Below are 17,185 nucleotides of genomic sequence, written 5' to 3' on the forward strand. Positions count from 1 at the left end.
CTGAAATGTTCACTCCAGCATTTTTTCGTCAGTGCAGCGCATCGGACCTGCTCGAACTCACGCATACCAAGCAGCCTGAGAACCGCCATTATTCCTCCTCAAGTGAGAGCAGGAGTTCAAACTGTTTCAGGGAGACTTTGAAGCTCATGAAATCTTCATTTAAAGTCTCTCTTGATGTTCTGCTTTAAATCTGGACAGATTAGAGCTGGCATGAATAAAATATCGGCCCACCTGTCCAGCCATTTTGCATATACAGTACTGCAGTAAACGAATCTGACAGAAATAATGTGGCTGGTGCCAGATTACATTTGCATGCTCTTGTGTGTGGTGTGTTACGGCACTACATTTTTTTATATGATTTGTATCTGTGTATCTCTCCCACACTTGGTCTGTTACAGTTTTTATGCCCAAAAAGTTAAACCAATTAGCTAACCCTAGATAAAATAACTCACTTACTCAATATCCCTCACTGCTTTGTCCATATCAGGGTCATGGTGTCACGTCCATGCGGGCATGACGAGGCGGGTGCACGGAGAGCAGGACGAAGAGTGACGAGGAATGAAGGACGCTATCACCTGACATCACGAAACAGGGGTTTTAATGGTGAATCACTGGACAGGGGAGGGGAGGGGAGGGGAGGGGAGGGGAGGGGAGGGGAGGGGAGGGGAGGGGAGGGGAGGGGAGGCATCTGCGCCGTTGACATTGGTGAACACAGAACATAACGTTAAAGACCTGACAGCGAACAGAAACAAACAGGGCAGCTTTATACAATTAACACAGGTGAAAACGATTAGGGAACATTACACAGGACAACAGTGAAACTCCGGTCCGGATCCCCTTTTCGGACCGGATCGTGACACATGGCTTCCCTGTGCATTAAGGGGAACAGGGGGGTCAGTGGGTCGCCATTCACTCACACCTTTGGCCACAGATCCACCAGGAGGAACACAGGCCTTGCCTTGCTTTTAAAGGGTTTTTTAGATTCAGTGCTACTGTATACTGAGATTTTTCTCACTGTCATCATCTTCGCAGGGTCAGGATCAATGTGGCCTTAAAGGCACTGCAGACCTAAAGGAAATCAGTAGTCCGTTTTTTAGCATGTCATTTGCTAATACATCTGTGTGTGTGTGTGTGTGTGTGTGTGTGTCTGTGTGTAGGTTGGGGGTGGAGGGGAGGTTCAGTCTTGTCACTGCTGTCAAGTGCTTAATAGAAAAGGGGAGATAATCCTGTGGTAATTATTGCTCTGGGGAAAGGGTGGTGCTTGATGGATTTTTCACCTCTGCGTCAATGAGACAGGGTGAGGTGGGAAAAATAGTGTGTGTGCGTGTGTGTAAAAACGCACTTTTGATACTGCTTTTGACCTGCTGTGCCACTACTGTGTGTGTCCTTCTGCATTTGTCTGTAATTCACTGCCCACAGTGTTGATCACGGCCCTTCAACACTCATACGGGTGTTAATGTACACACAGTGAACACACAGAGACCATTAGACTGTGTGTGCCAGACTAAAATGAACAGGAACTTTAATGCACATTATCGCCAGAGTGTGTGTGCTTTTGTGAACTGCTAACGGCAATCGATGTGTTCGCGACTATCGACTATTTTCGTGCAGCTGCACCGTCGGAGTAGTTACATCTGCTGTTTTTTATAGATCTGTTATAAAACTCTGCATTCACCATTAATCTTTTTCACCCCAGAATGGTAAACGAGGGGTTTCATTCCCTTGTCAGGCTGCAGTCTCGTTGTGGTGATGTGACGAACTATTCTTTTCTCCAGACCTCTCCATCACACGCCCAGTGGCGTTGAGTGCCTCACTGCATGAGGCTTTGCGCTGAGCTCTGTGAACATATAAGGTCAGGGGAGCTTGGTGACAAATCACCTCGTGCTTCTCTCTCAGGGGGGACTGGAACTTACCCAGGAGCCCCCACTGTTCGAGTGAAATGAAGGTGAAGGTGATGGTTTATTGTAAGTCTGTGTGTGTGTGTGTGTGTGTGTGTGTGTGTGTGCTCATGTGTCATGTGTGTGCGTCTGACTGGTCCATGGGAAATGCACACCCTTCCTCCATCGACATTATCCCAGTCCTACACACCGCCAAACAAACGCCTCTTTTCCCTTCTTGCCTGGCCGGCTGTGAAGAGTGGAATTCAATTTCCTTGTGTTACGCCTGGTTTCACTTTTAATTGAAAGAGACTCGTTGCCTGCATCCTGCTTTTGTCCCTAGCGTGGATGATAAAATCAGGGATGGTAATTAAAGTTAAAGCCTTTACATTTAAACACATGCAGATAATAGAAACCTACAGACACAGCTTTTGACACTTATGACCCATCAGAACCATGCAAAACATTTTTAGGGGCAATTCTTTTGACACCCACACATGCATGCAGATGTCTAGAACATTAAAATTATTATCGTTTTTCTGATTTAATACACGTCCAATTTAAACAACATTGAAACAACAACCTCTTGCTGTGAACATATCTATTTCTCAAATATATAGGGATAGACTAATGATCACATACTTCTTCCAGTTACCAGACGAAAGAACTAGACCAAACAGAGTTGACTTGCAGATTTTACATCAGCCTAGCTTGCGTCTTATACATTTACATTTACGACATTTGGCAGACGCCCTTATCCAGAGTGACTTACAACGTGCTTTCAAGTTACCATCGATGAAGAGATCGATTCCGGTTCACTAGGACCCCAACTATGAATACAATCTTTTTATTCACTCTGTTGTAGATTCTGTACACAAAGTTCAACAACAAGAAAATTACAAGTTAATCTAAATATTCTTTAAAGAGGAAGGTCTTGAGCTGTCGTTTGAAGGTGCTCAGTGACTGAGCTGTTCTGACCTCGAGGGGAAGTTCATTCCACCACCGAGGGGCCAAGACGGAGAAGAGTCTAGATGAGTGTTTTCCTTTTACCTTCAGAGATGGAGGGACCAGGCGAGCAGTACTGGATGCTCGGAGTAAACGAGGTGCAGTGCGAGGTGTAATAAGGGCTGTGAGGTAGGATGGTGCTGCTCCATGTTTGGCTTTGTAGGCCAGCATCAGTATTTTGAACCTGATGCGTGCAGCTACTGGGAGCCAGTAGCAGAGGGGCGGTATGGGAGAATTTGGGAAGGTTGAAGATCAGTCGTGCTGCTGCATTTTGTATTAGTTGTAGAGGTCGGATGGTACATAGTGGTAGACCAGCTAGAAGGGAGTTACAGTAGTCAAGTCGTGAGATTACTAAGGACTGAACCAGTAGTCTTATAACCTAACGGTAGGCATTATGTTTGGCTGGCTGTAATGAGGGTAATTTTATTTTAACGTACATGGATGAGGCTTAGACTATCGCTTACACTATCGTTACTTGGCTATCAAGAAATGCAGGTCAAAGGTCACAGGGCATCCAGACTGCATGTGTTTACTGTAGAAGCTGCAACAGTGACCCGGTTGAAGATCACTTTAGATATTTAAATATTTTTTCAAGAGATCCATTTGCTGTTGGTTAAGTGCAGATCCGCTTTCTTTTGCCCCTGCAGTAAAAATGATTTCCGCTGATCCACCATGCAGCAGCTCTTTGCAAACATTGTAATTTATTACCAGTGTGGCCATAGGCACTAACAATGCCCTTCTCCTCTGGCCAACAAAACACTGCCGATCTATGCGTTTTCTTCGCCTAAAATCTTGTTACTTGCCAAGAAGGAGCGCTCTGTTTTCTGTGTGCAGGATTGTGGAAAATTTGCCTAAACAGATATAGCCTGAGCCAAGGTAGATCCAAGTGTATCCAAGACATGACAGCTCCACAAATGTTGTTTCCCTTTCATGGTACGCGACAGTCCCCCTGTACAAAACTGTCCTCGCCATCACAGTAAAGTTCAGTAGTGATTTAAGCATCGTATCACAATCCATGTTCACATGCAATAATAATGTAGTTGGTCATTTAACCTGCTAAGTAGCACCAAAGCTTTTCTGTTATGCCCCAGTTGTGGAACTGTTCTACAACGATTATTATGCTTGATTTTTATGCTTTAATCTTTGGTTAAAGTTTACATTTATGCCATTTAGCTGACACACTCGTCCACCCTTCATCCAAAGTGACTTACAATCATTAGTCCCCTAGAGCAAACAATGGTAGTTGTCAGGATTGCCTGCAGCTGGGCTCCACACCGGAACTCAATCCTGACGCCCCATAAATGCCGGAAGTTTCCGCCCGTTCGGGGTCGCTGGCATTTTCGTGAACTCAGACATGAACTTGACTTCCCTGAGTGAATGTCTTTATGTTCTTGAGTTCTGGCAATCGCCACACGCCTACGGGTTAGTTTTAGTTTATCTGTATTTAAGTTAAATTGTTTTCGGCCACCGCGCCCGTCTTTATTTGTGTTTATTGTTTATTTAATAATAAAACCCCTTCCCAGCATGTCAGACCTCTGCGCTTCCTTCCCCCGTAAGTCCGTAGACGTGACAGAATGCCAGCGACCCACCCAAAAGCGCAGAGGTAGAAAGCAGAGGAGAAGAAACGCCGCGAAGGACGCAGCCCGGCGCGGCGAACGCGGACGCCAGGGGAGAGACGCGCCGCCCGTTCTGGTGGAGCGTTTTCTCCCCGAGAAGCCGTGGTACGCGGCGCCGCGTGATGACGTCACCCCCGGGAAACTCCGCGAAACCCGGAAGCGACAACGTCGGCGGGTGAGTGGGCGGAGCGAGGACGTTGGCGTCGGCAGCAGCGAGGAAGTGACGTGGGCAGCGAGCGCAGAAGATGCGACCCCCACGATCTTTGCCATGTCGAGCCAAGAACTCTGCGCTCTGCTGGCCAGGCTCCCCGTGGACGACACGGACGACGACGAGAGCACGGGAGACGAGAGTTGGGCTCCGCCCATCGCGCCAGTCTGCGATCGTCGCAAGGTCCGTGGGGACCCACGTCACTTCCAGGGGGGTGAGAAGCGGCAACAACAACGGCGGCGTTCCTCCAGCGAGGAGGTGGGCAGCCTCCAGCCCGAATGGCCAGAGTACTGCCCATGGGAGCTTATCGCGCCATGGGTCCAGGATGTCCGCAGGGTGGACGACCCTTGGAGTCACCGGTGGGAGGACACGGATGACGAAAGCGATGATGACGTGGATTTTCGGTGGGCGGTCGGTGCCGGGATGGCTCCGCCCAGCGTGCGCGTCCGAGATCATCGCGGCGTCCGTGATGACCCATGTGACTTCCGGGGGTACGAGGTTGACACGGACGACGACCAGGATGACGCCGTTTGGGCAGTCGGTGCCGGGATGGCTCCGCCCATCGCGCCCATCCAGGATCGTCACGAGGTCCGTGGAGACCCACGTCCCTCCCAGCAGTGTGAGGAAAGCTGGTGGAAGAGGGCGACGGGAGGTCGCCAGCCAGCAACTGCGCTGCCGGGACTGCCTCGCAGGGAATCCTCCATTCCTGCTCCAGTCGCCGACCCGCCTTCCCTCTGCCCGGACGTTCCCCAGCAAAATGGCAGCGCAGCACCAGCGTCCACACCTGCTGGAGAAGACGTCCACCCCCCTCCACACCACACACCAACCACCATCTCCAGCGACGTGCCCAGCCCCGTGTGGGACAGCCCAATTGTCCCGGGACCCTTCAGTGGGGCAGCAGACACAGACGAGATCACTACCATCCTCAAGTGTCTGACTGGATCAGCATGGGGCTGGAGCACAACCCTCTGGCAGCAGGGAGAGACAGACAGGAGTTTTCGGGACTTCCAACAGAGACTGAGGGCGGAGTTTGATCGGCCTGAGCCAGGGATCGAACTCTGCCCCTCCACCACATCCAGTGCCAGTCAGGATCCGGGGCAAGAAGACCCAGCACTGGTGGGCGACGAGAAGGTCGCTTCTCCCGAGATCCTGGCTGTGCCCCCTGAGGAGGTCCCGGAGAGCCCAGAGAGGGAGCCAGACGACCCTCTCTTCTGTCTGTCTCTGTCTGTGTGTGTCTGTGTGGCATATGTGTCCGTATGTCGCCCCCACTTCCCCTCTTTGTGTCCACCAGATGGCGACCCAGCCGCGGAGCCGAACCCCAGGGAGGAGGTTCCTGACCCGAATGTGCTGGTCCAAGGCGAGGTGGACAAGCCCCAAGGTACCCCTAAGTCCAGCCGGGGGGGGTACTCCCCCAAAGAATTTTTTGGGGGGGTGCAGTTCGGTTTGGGGACTCCTCCTGAGTGGAGGGGAGGTGGGGAAGCGATGGAGCTGGGTCCTCCGGTAGCCAGTGAGGAGGGCGGGCCAGGCATGGGCCTGCGTCTGCCTCCAGAGGGGTGGAGCGCCATAGAGCCCCCGGGTAGGCATGAGGACCCAGCTGGGACAGGCAGGAAGAGGGCCTGCTTGTCCCAACGGACGCAGAAGGGGCTAGCCGGATGGTCTGGCAATGCCCCCCCCCTTGGCACCAGGGCCGTGCAGCGAGAGGGGCTGCATAGTCCCAGAAGGCACCAGCCTGGCGTGCCTGGAACAGTCGCCGGAGGCTCTGGGACAATCTCCCTGCGCGGTGCAGGGGGTGACACAAGACGTGTCAGAGGGGACATGTGGAGACAGGGCCCACACGTACCCAGATGGATCGGCCCTGATTATTGTGTGCAGGTACGGGAGTCCGGGGCCGCCATGCGGGACCACGCCGGGGAGCCAGGCCGAGGGTCCGGGGCCGCCATGCGGGACCACGCCGGGGAGCCAGGCCGAGGGTCCGGGGCCGCCATGCGGGACACACGCCGGGGAGCCAGGCCGAGGGTCCGGGGCCGCCATGCGGGACCACGCCGGGGAGCCAGGCCGAGGGTCCGGGGCCGCCAAGCGGGACCACGCCGGGGAGCCAGGCCGAGGGTCCGGGGCCGCCAAGCGGACCACGCCGGGGAGCCAGGGCCGAGGGTCCGGGGCCGCCAAGCGGGACCACGCCGGGAGCCAGGCCGAGGGTCCGGGGCCGCCAAGCGGGACCACGCCGGGGAGCCAGGCCGAGGGTCCGGGGCCGCCACGCCTGACCACGCCGGGGAGCCAGCCGAGGCACCGGGGCCGCCACGCCTGACCACGCCGGGGAGCCAGCACGAGGCACCGGGGGCCGCCACCCTGACCCGCCGGGGAGCCAGCCCGACTGGACCGGGGCCGCCACGCCTGACCACGCCGGGGAGCCAGCCCGAGGGACCCGGGGGCCGCCACGCCATGACCCACGCCGGGGAGCCAGCCGAGGGACCGGGCCGCAACGCCTGACCACGCCGGGGAGCCAGCCCGAGGGGACCGGGGCCGCCACGCCTGACCACGCCGGGGAGCCAGCCCGAGGGACCGGGGCCGCCACGCCTGACCACGCCGGGGAGCCAGCCCGAGGGACCGGGGCCGCCACGCCTGACCACGCCGGGGAGCCAGCCCGAGGGACCGGGGCCGCCACGCCTGACCACGCCGGGGAGCCAGCCCGAGGGACCGGGTCCTCCAAGGGGAGGATACAGCAGGGCAGGAGCCCTGTGGTTGCCGCCGTCCGCCCCGCCGCCTCCACTGATGGTACTGTTGGGGCTCCGAGGACGTAGCCCTTGGAGGGGGGGGCTCTGTCAGGATTGCCTGCAGCTGGGCTCCACACCGGAACTCAATCCTGACGCCCCATAAATGCCGGAAGTTTCCGCCCGTTCGGGGTCGCTGGCATTTTCGTGAACTCAGACATGAACTTGACTTCCCTGAGTGAATGTCTTTATGTTCTTGAGTTCTGGCAATCGCCACACGCCTACGGGTTAGTTTACGTTCTTTATTTAAGTTAAATTGTTTTCGGCCACCGCGCCCGTCTTTATTTGTGTTTATTGTTTATTTAATAATAAAACCCCTTCCCAGCATGTCAGACCTCTGCGCTTCCTTCCCCCGTAAGTCCGTAGACGTGACAGTAGTAAACAGGTTAGTTCAGTGATGTATGAATAAAATAAAAAAATTCTGAAGCACAGCTTGCACATGTGATGTGTTGATGGGCGTAGATTTAAATTCTACCCAATGTGAAAGTAGCATTTGTGTTCCTTTGAATTTTGGAATGCCCATTTGGCCTTAATCTTCCATAGCTGGTTAAGACACATCTGCATATACGATACGCATTTTAAAACCTGCATGGTGAGAGTGTTGTCCTTGGTTCTTGTGAGGTAATATATCTGAGACAGAGATGCACTCAGGCTGTTTGCTGAAATTTCTTCAATTCTTAAAGCGCGATAGTAATATTGCAGACACTCTACTTTACACCCGGTCTCTTTCTCTCGAACACATACAGACCTGCAACACCCACTCTCTCTCACATGCTGCATGCTAATTGGTTCTGTTGGGATTGTTAGGGTTTCTGGAAGGCCTTTGTTAAATAGGTTCCATTGGGCATTAAATCTGACATCCAACCTGACATAAACCTTTTTGCATCAATGTCCTTGTCCACCAATATTAAAGTCTGAAAAATGTCCGGGAAAAACAAAGAGGATGCCTGGTCACCCTAAGCAGTGTATAACATATGTTCCTTCCATCTGCTCAGAGTCTTTTAAGAAATCTAAACACCTGCCACAGGAAATGCAGAAGCGGCTGAAATAATTCCAACAAAACATCACATATGGTCTCACGTTCACTTTACTGCACCCCACAAAACTGTTTGATTGAGCTTTTTTATGTTGTGTTAACATATTCACGTTCACAGAACTGAAAAAAGAACTAAAAAAGAATCAAGCTGAATGTGCTGCTTTTGGGAGTTGCTATGCACTCCTCATGATGCTGTTAACCTGTTTTTGGCCATGATCGTCAGCAGCCATTATCAACCAATCACATTAATCTAAATGTCAGAAGCCACAGTTCAGATCCAGACCTGTTCCAGTAAAAGGCCTTATTGACCAGGAAAATTGAGGGGACAGAATATTGAACCTAGTGAAACCCAATCACACACACACACACACACACACACACACACACACCCACAGATCTGCTCTTTAATTTTGTCTGGGCGGTTCTGCTCAGTCGAGTGTTTAATAATGTCTCACCTTGTACTCACTGGGGCTAAATTGGATCATCATATAGAATGGCTGCAGAGCTGAAGCACGGACACTGTGCGGAGACAGCAGAATGGCGATGAGGAACAGTGCTGCGCTCCGACATCACTGGGCTGTGAAGCAGATGAAGTTGTGGTAGCGCTAAAATGGGTCATGATCTGTGTGAAGTGTGCATACATATATCCTCATCCTCCAGACTAATTTAAGAGTTAAGTTTGGTGTTAAGGTTACCCATAAAAATAAAACTACTTATAATACTTTTCTTTTTTTTAATCTTGTTATTATTGTGTGTGTCTCAGTCTTGAGTGTGGATGGTGTATGGGAAGTATTAATGCTCAGAGTTGTGTGAGAATCGGAGGTGTGTGTGTATGTGTGTGAGAGGGAGTGTGTGACTCTCCCTGATGGACGCAGTGGAGTGTAAAATGCATTATCACACAGCTCAACACTTTGGCAGACACCTCCTCACCCGTTCTCTCTCGCTCCCCCCTCTTGTCTCCGGGTCTGTTTATTTTTAATATTAATATTTCTCCAGTTTTCTAATTCCCATGTAAAACATCGCACTCTTCAGCTATATTTACGACTGGCAGACACTTTTGTCCAAATCAGCATATGTACATTTTCTATGCGGCTTGTTAACATCTTAAAACAGACATTTCCATCTGCAAAAATCATACAACAAAAGTGAAAAGGATAGCAGAAATGTAGTGGATAAGCACATTTTGTCATGAATCATTTACTTCTCCTAATAATTATGTTCAGTCAAGATGTAAGTGTCGGATCCATCCCAGCTGCACAGTGGGGATGGCAGCACTGTATATAGTCATTGTTTGTTAGATGCTCAGTAATTTATTTCCTGTCTGAAGATTCAAATCCCAATGGTTTCCTTTCCAAAGCAGGGGGTTTGCGCCTTTAGGGGGCGTAACCAAGGATCCCAGATGTTCGCAGGAAGTGGGGCCAACAAAACGTCTCATCATCGCAATTCCACTGTGACATCATGCTCCCTGGTAATGGAGCTGCTGTTACAGAACACAGCCTGACCACAGCTGGACAGCGTGGGGGCTGTATTCTTTCTTCCACACTCACTAACTCCAACATGCTTGCTTCGTTTTCCTCCCCCTGCCGTCCTACTTCCCTCTCTGTCCACTTCTGTCCTGCTCTCTCGCTGTCCAAACACATTGCACGCTGTTTCATCATTCCAGAGTGCAGCTGGCCAGAAACAGGGAAGCGACAGCAGGCCTGCGGAATGACTGAGAGAACGGTAGAAGGATGTGGATGGACAGAAATAAGGTGAGAAAAGAGGAAAAAGCGAGGAAAGCCATGAACCCCTCAACCTTAGACCCGTCTCTTATATGGAAGAATTCTCACATTAAAACATTTAAAATACTATTTAGGGTTAACGTCTTAAGTAATGTGTCTTAAGGGAACATATTGATGACCTTTGCTACATTAAATCTGACATTTCAGCAATCAGCGTTGGCAGACATCTGATTGTTTTAGACCTTAATCTACTAAAATGGGGTCTGAAATAGTGCCTTCTCTGTTCCACTTAAATAAATATCTGGAAACATTATCACAATATAAAAAAATATTAAACACATTCACAATATTTCCTCACTCTCGTTTACTTTCCATAACTGCTTAGGTGGTTGTGGGCTGCTGGAACCCATCGCAGGACAATTAACCCAGGGTGGGGACCACAGCCCACCACAGGGCACATGTGTACCATTCACTCACACCTACGCACAATTCAAAGCTGCCAATACAACTAGTGCACATGCCTTTGGACGGTGGCAAAAAAGGGAAAAATCTGAAGGAAACCTATGCCAACATAGGGAGTCCACGCAAACTCCATACCACAGGTCCGAGATGGGATTCAGACTCTCAACCTTGGAGGTGTGAGGCCATGCCGCTAACCGCTGTGTGGCCATATATTTCCTTACTGTCCCGATGGAGGGGGAAAAAATAATCTTTGAGTTGTAATAAGGACAAAACAATGAATATCTTCAACAAACATTTATTTGAGAAGTCTGACAAACAACAGGAAATTAGATTTGAGCTTAAATCCATACCCACCCCGCCCTCCCACCAGCATACCCACCAAAATCCATATTGCATTTCTTTTTTCAAATTGCATTATTTACATCAGAATTAATATCTGCACAGGGGAGAGGGCTGGCTAGTCCAAAAAGGCCCCAGCTCAAGACATTCAGGTAGTGTCTACACAAGGATAGAAAGCGTATAAATATGCTCATGTATATTTCTTTTCAAGTTACAAGGAAGTCTTCGCTCCATTTTATTTTTTCCCCAATCGATTTTTTCCCAAACAAAATATTTAAAAAAGAAAATCAAATGTACAGACAAACCCCCCCCTCAGTAATAACTTAGCAAAATCTCTGAACAGTTATAGTTAGGAAATCATCTACATATTGCTATGCATTGTGAGAGCAGAAGCGGGATGTGACCATGACTGACTGGAAAGGCCTGTAGAGCACCATAAAAACACTGTCACCCTATAGTTTAGGTTGTAAGTGTGCAGTTCACACACATTTTAGGTCCAATAATCACTAGTGTAGCTCCTTTGGATCAGACCGATTATTTGACAGCTGAAGGAGTGCTTTGATGGGCCAGATTCTTTGGAAATGTTTTTGTCTGACTACAAAATTAGCATTTAGCATTAGCACGACAGTCCAATGTAGTATCACAATGTAAAAAAAAAAATCCACTAACGATTGATAAAATAATTGTGCGCTCATTAAGGCCTCGTTGTTTTGCCCCCACGTTTCAATCCTTCCCCCTGCACTTAGTTTCAAGGATCATCTGGATCGAACACAGGGACTCTATGCTAGACATGACAATTAGGTGGCAAATAGCCTATATATACAGAATAAGCACCAAAACTGCTTTTGAATGTTAATGGAAGCTGTGCAGGAGCTGAATGAACTTGGATTCTACATAAGGGACAGCAGTATTTAACAACGTGGCCTGCTGGAAGGCAAATTCCAGATAGAATCACACATTCAGGCCAAGACTTTTTGTTTAGCATGCGCCACCATAGTAAAATTGTGAGTTGACTGGTACTCGGACTATTTAATAGAAAGTGTAGTTATTCAGGGGTCAGCCGGGCTCGATAACGACACAAAATGGCCTGGATCGATACTATCATGAAAAGACATCGGCCTCTGGCGAGTGTGACCTCGGTGACCTGACGAGGGCGCCGCCATATAATTCTTTTAGAAAAGGCACTCATGTGACCTTCCGAGGTGAGAACTACGAGGAGACAGGAATGAACAGGAACGAGAGTCTCTGCATGCAGGGTGTTGGTAAGAAGAGGTAGCTGTAAAAAGGTCTGACAGCAGCGTTGCAGGAGCCACAGAGGAGTGAGACGCGGTTTGGCGGTTGCTGGCTGCTGGGTTTTTGATGACAGTTCAGACTGTGGGATTCATTTTTTAAAAATACCTCGAGTAATGCCCTAGTTAAACAGCTGAGTCATCCCAAAGAGAGCGCGAGAGAGAACAAGCATTTAAATGCTGTGTGTGTGTGTGTGTCTTCCCTACTGCTTTGTCTGTAGCATCAGAAAAATCTCATCCCTCTCATGTCTACCGAGTGTCTGTGTGATTGCACAATCTGATACAAATATCGCTTTTCAACTGCAACTGAAAAACGTCCCAATGCAGCATTTTTTATTGGCTTTTGTGCAGTATTCCTACACTCACCCAAACTGCCTGATCATACTAAAAGGAGCCACAACTGAGGTCAAGTTGTTCTAGAAATGCATTTATAGGAAATAGCCACATTGGCGGTCCCCCTGACAACTAATTTCCCTCTTGGGTCATTTTTCTGGTAGCGTTCTGGCTGCCACTAGGAGCTGTAAAGTGTCCTCTTCCAGTAGATCTACAAACTGTGAAATAGGTCTTCCAGTGTGAAAGGCCTTATGGTACAGAATAAAGAGAAATCTATGCAGAATTTGCAGTTCCCAAAGTTCCATGGAAAGTAGCTAAATATGTGCATTGGTGATGGATCTACAGACAAGGAACTGCCATCAAAGCTCTGCAGAAGCAATAAAGTGTAGATGCAGCCTTTTACCAGCACTAGTACAGTAATAGCATGACCCAAGTCATTCTCACGCCAGTGTTCAATGAGACAATAGTGTAAAGATGCAAGACACTTCAGAAGGCAGCAATATGACACAAATGGCAAACAGCTCCATCACAGGTTTTGAATTTGATGAAGCAGACGTTGAAATAATCTCTTAAAAAATAATGTTCCCTTGCAGGCATGTCAATTTAAAAAAATCCAGTCTTTTTTGTTGATACTTAAAAATACAGTACTTATAAACCGGGACATCAAATTGTCAAATTCATACACCATTCTCTTTGTTAGTGTAAACCTCATTCATTTGACAGTAGCATTGTCGTTCACTACTGTTTCAACCAATGACAGGGCTGCAGAGAAGATAGGAACCATTCTCCAGAGCTCCTTCTGTATGAGTGTACAGGGCGGAAAGATCCAGGGAATGTCTGGAAGGTATGATGGTTCATCACCGAACTTTAAAGAATGAATCAGCCTGGTCAAATGCAGCCAATGACTGTGCTGTCACTCAGGTCCATTCAAATACATAGTTTTCCAGCAAGCTTCCTACACAGAGATAAAACCTAGCAGTCATCTCCCAGCACTACACTTGTTGCTACAGTAGCATGAAAAACAAAGCCATGACGTACACATATTCCCTACAGTTGACAATGGGTGCTTTGCAGATCTTTCAAATGTTTATTAAATATAAGGTTAATGCATTACTATTGAAAAATTCTGTATAAAATGTCTTGCTGTGACATAGCAGCTGTACATCCAAGTCCAAAAAAACGTCGTTGGCAGTTTCCAAAGTCAAAAGCCAAAGGTCAGCCTTCAGTGCCAAAGTGGTCCCTGCAAGTAGTTTTGAATGCCAGATTGTATCCCAGAGGGCCTGTTAGAGAGGCACAGAGCGTTTTCAGTGTTGTCTGGTAATAGGCTGTCAGTGGACTGCAGTTGAGTTGATTTGGGAAATTAGCAGGAAGTCAGAGACAAACTGGCAATGATGGGGACCCAGATGAAGGCTTTACAGTCGGTTGAGATCGATGCATGTTTCCTTGAGGTACAAGCTAAGGCTGACTGGACGTGCTGAACGTGTGAAATCGTAGATGCCTGGACTCCTTGGCTGGTTGGCTGTTGGCATGGGTTTATCAGTGACCTGGATGTGTGATCCTCACCAGTGTTAGTGTACAGTTTTGTCTGTATCTGTGTGTGGCAGTTGATCGGTGTGGCAGTGTGCTCTGTGGCAGTTTGTGAAATTGTATGTGCATGTGAGATGTGTGCGCGCAGTGGTATTAGGACATCGAACTCTGTTACTCGTTGCTAGTGTCCAATTTCTCTTCTGTTGCTATGGTTGAGTCCTGCAGACGATGCTTGCACTGGCCATGTGAGTGTCGGACAGCAGCATGGGAAGGTCGTGAGAAGCATGAAGTGAGAGACTGAGATGTGCAGTCACAGGGTCCATCCTTAGAGAGCAGAGACATGAGAAATGGCCTCAGATATTTCATGGCAAAAAAACAATAAAACAATTTAATAAAACATTAACTTTTCAAATGCGATAAACATTATATACTTTATAGTGTATGGGCCAATCAATAGAACCTTCACAGAACAGAAACCTTCAAAGAATGTCAATTCAGGGACAATGTATGCACACAAAATCAATACTAATTAAAAAGAGTAAATAATAATCTGAATGAAGACAGAGTATGAGTAAGGTGGTATATAGTGGTCAATAAACCAAAAGGTTTGAATCCTCTCTTTATTGCTCCAAGGGTCTGAACCCGTTATCAGGGACTAGAAGTCGCTCTGGATGAGAATTGCATGTAAAAAAAATTACATCTGAATTATTGATGCTTACCTCCAGTGTGCTGGGTGTCGGTGTATCCCTTGTGATTGGATCCTTCCCAAGGGTCCCTACATCATCCCGAGGTGTTGCTTTCATGAAGCGCTTGTTGACGATCTTGGTGACACTGTCGTTGCCCACTATTGTCGCAGAGAGGCACTCAGGCTTGGGCTCATCTGTGCTGCCCGTGTCCCTGTGTCCTCCAGGACTCGTCTGCATCCTACTGCCACAAACGTTCCTGATGAATTCCTGTACAATGCCGTACCTATGTGCCCCCGTTTCGCCACAACCCACCCCGATCCCAACACTAGGGCATGAGGGCTTTCCTGCTGGAGGTTGTCGGGCTGGACTTGACCCTGCATCACTTCTCCACAAAGACTCGACACTTCCAGAATGTTCCACAACACTGAAGAGGCTGGAGAGTCCGTCATTGAGGCCGCTTAGTACAGGGCTATCACGAGTGGTGGTGGAGCGTGCCCAGGCTGACCCACCGTGAGCTGCCCGTTGGTGGAGATTCCAAAGGCTGCGGTCACGTGAGGACGATGACCCAGAGGAACCATCAATTTTGGAGGATGAAGAAGACACTCTTCGCTGGAGCTTGGGAGAGCCATACTTGGGTGAGCAGCATGGTCTGTCAATCCGACTCTGAACTTTCTCCAGTGATGATGAGATTTGACGTGAACGCACAGAGGCAAGAGAGGAAGATGCTGATGATGGTCTCGGTGACCAGCTCTTCCCATGCAACCCAACCCCTCTCGAGGATACTGGTGCATGGTTGTCTGTCTGCAGTCCAACACTGACCAATCGTCCGGTCTGGGTTCCCGTGCTGGTCAAACCCATCGTTTGGCTTCCAACATCTTTGCTGCACTTCCTCTCCAGAGAGCTGGATCTGATCGCCTGACGCACGCAGTTGGTCATCTCCTTCATGTCATCACTCAGGTTTCCTGACATCTCCAGCCCGTGGAAGGAAGCGCTGGATGATGTCCGGCCCTCCAGCAAACCCCTGTGCTGCTGGGAAAGGCTTTTGAGCCACTGCTCATATGGCAACGAGGATCCAGACTGTGCTGATAGTAGCAAGGAAGTCTGTGGCTCCACACCCTCCAAAGTTGTTCCTTCTTGAGACAAATTGCCGTTCTGGGCTGGCTGAGGTTGGGCCTTGTCCAAAGCAGGGCTCCTTTCCATCCTCCGCACCATGGGCGGGCTGTAGTAGATGCGGATGCCTGTTTTGTCTGGTGCGGTGTAGCTCTGCTGAGTCCCCGCCAGGTTGAGCTCCAGACCTGGGAAGCTACTGGTGCTGGGACAGTCCCACGTCTTGAAAGGGTCGCCCTTCTCCAGCTGAGCACAGTCACTGGACAGGTACTTCCAGTTTTTCCTGTTGAATTCTCCCACGCCGGTTTGGGTCTGCAGGGTTGGCTCTGTCCCATTGACCTCTTGATCCATAAGGAAGGAATAGCTGTCCAGTATACTCTTAACCTCAGACACAACCTCAGATGGGATGGATTTGGTCCTACATGTAGAACATTTACATCAACATGTTAAACTTCAGGACTAACAAATAGTGAACTAGTGCTTAAAGTGAACAAGACTTAGGAAACATTGTACCTCTGAATGCCTGTTCCATTAGTCTCTGTGTCTGATGTTTCCCTTTCAGATGCCTTGTCACTTTGGGACTACATGGAAGAAGAAAAGGGATGACACTGAAAAGACGATGCATGATCAGACAGGAAGTGGAACTGCTTCTCTACCAGAGCGCTCGTTCAGCATGTGACGTTGCTGACTCAGGATGTTTCCACACAAAGGAATCCATTTCCTCCTGAGCACTGAGAGGGGGTTTCTAACTCCCCACACATGGTCCAGCTTCCCTCATTCCTTTAAGTGACTACCGAAGATACCATGTCATCTATATCTATACTCTGGGTAAAAAAACAATGCTCAGATTTCACTCTCTGAAGCAAGGTTAAATAAAGACAGATAAAGAAAAAATTAAATGGAGGTGAAAGGAGAAGTGAGAATGTTTTGGCTTTAGCCTCCACCCTTTTTCTGGTGTCCTTTGATAGTAACTGAATCTTCAGTCTCAGAAGTAACACTGATGTGGACAATAGTAAAATATCCAGAATGCCTCATTCAAAGATCCTCTAATATATAATTTACTACCATTTATTGATTATCGAACATCCCCTGGACTCTTACACGGGTAATAACGGTAATAAGGGTTGTATCAGGACAAAGCAGTCTCATCACTCACTGAAGCCTCATTCCAAACTCACACAACAGATGCCTGGAGGCCCTGGGGGGCTCCA

General features: G+C 48.9%; 1 protein-coding gene across 3 annotated transcripts in view; it reads right to left on the reverse strand.

Annotated features, from left to right (window-relative positions):
- Positions 1–11,079: 11,079 nt before the first annotated feature.
- Positions 11,080–17,185, reverse strand: part of mtcl2 (microtubule crosslinking factor 2) — a 41,725-nt gene continuing 35,619 nt past the window's right edge. For all 3 annotated transcript variants that reach the window (XM_028993754.1, XM_028993752.1, XM_028993753.1), the window contains exons 12-14: positions 16,488–16,555; positions 14,901–16,392; positions 11,080–14,505 (exon numbers count right to left, since the gene is read on the reverse strand). In XM_028993754.1, the coding sequence (XP_028849587.1) occupies positions 14,353–14,505; positions 14,901–16,392; positions 16,488–16,555 (1,713 nt within the window). In that variant the 3' untranslated portion in view covers positions 11,080–14,352. The remainder of the gene's footprint in view (positions 14,506–14,900; positions 16,393–16,487; positions 16,556–17,185) is intronic.

Source organism: Denticeps clupeoides, chromosome 10 (genome assembly GCF_900700375.1).
Source record: "Denticeps clupeoides chromosome 10, fDenClu1.1, whole genome shotgun sequence".
Taxonomy (NCBI): Eukaryota; Metazoa; Chordata; class Actinopteri; order Clupeiformes; family Denticipitidae; genus Denticeps; species Denticeps clupeoides.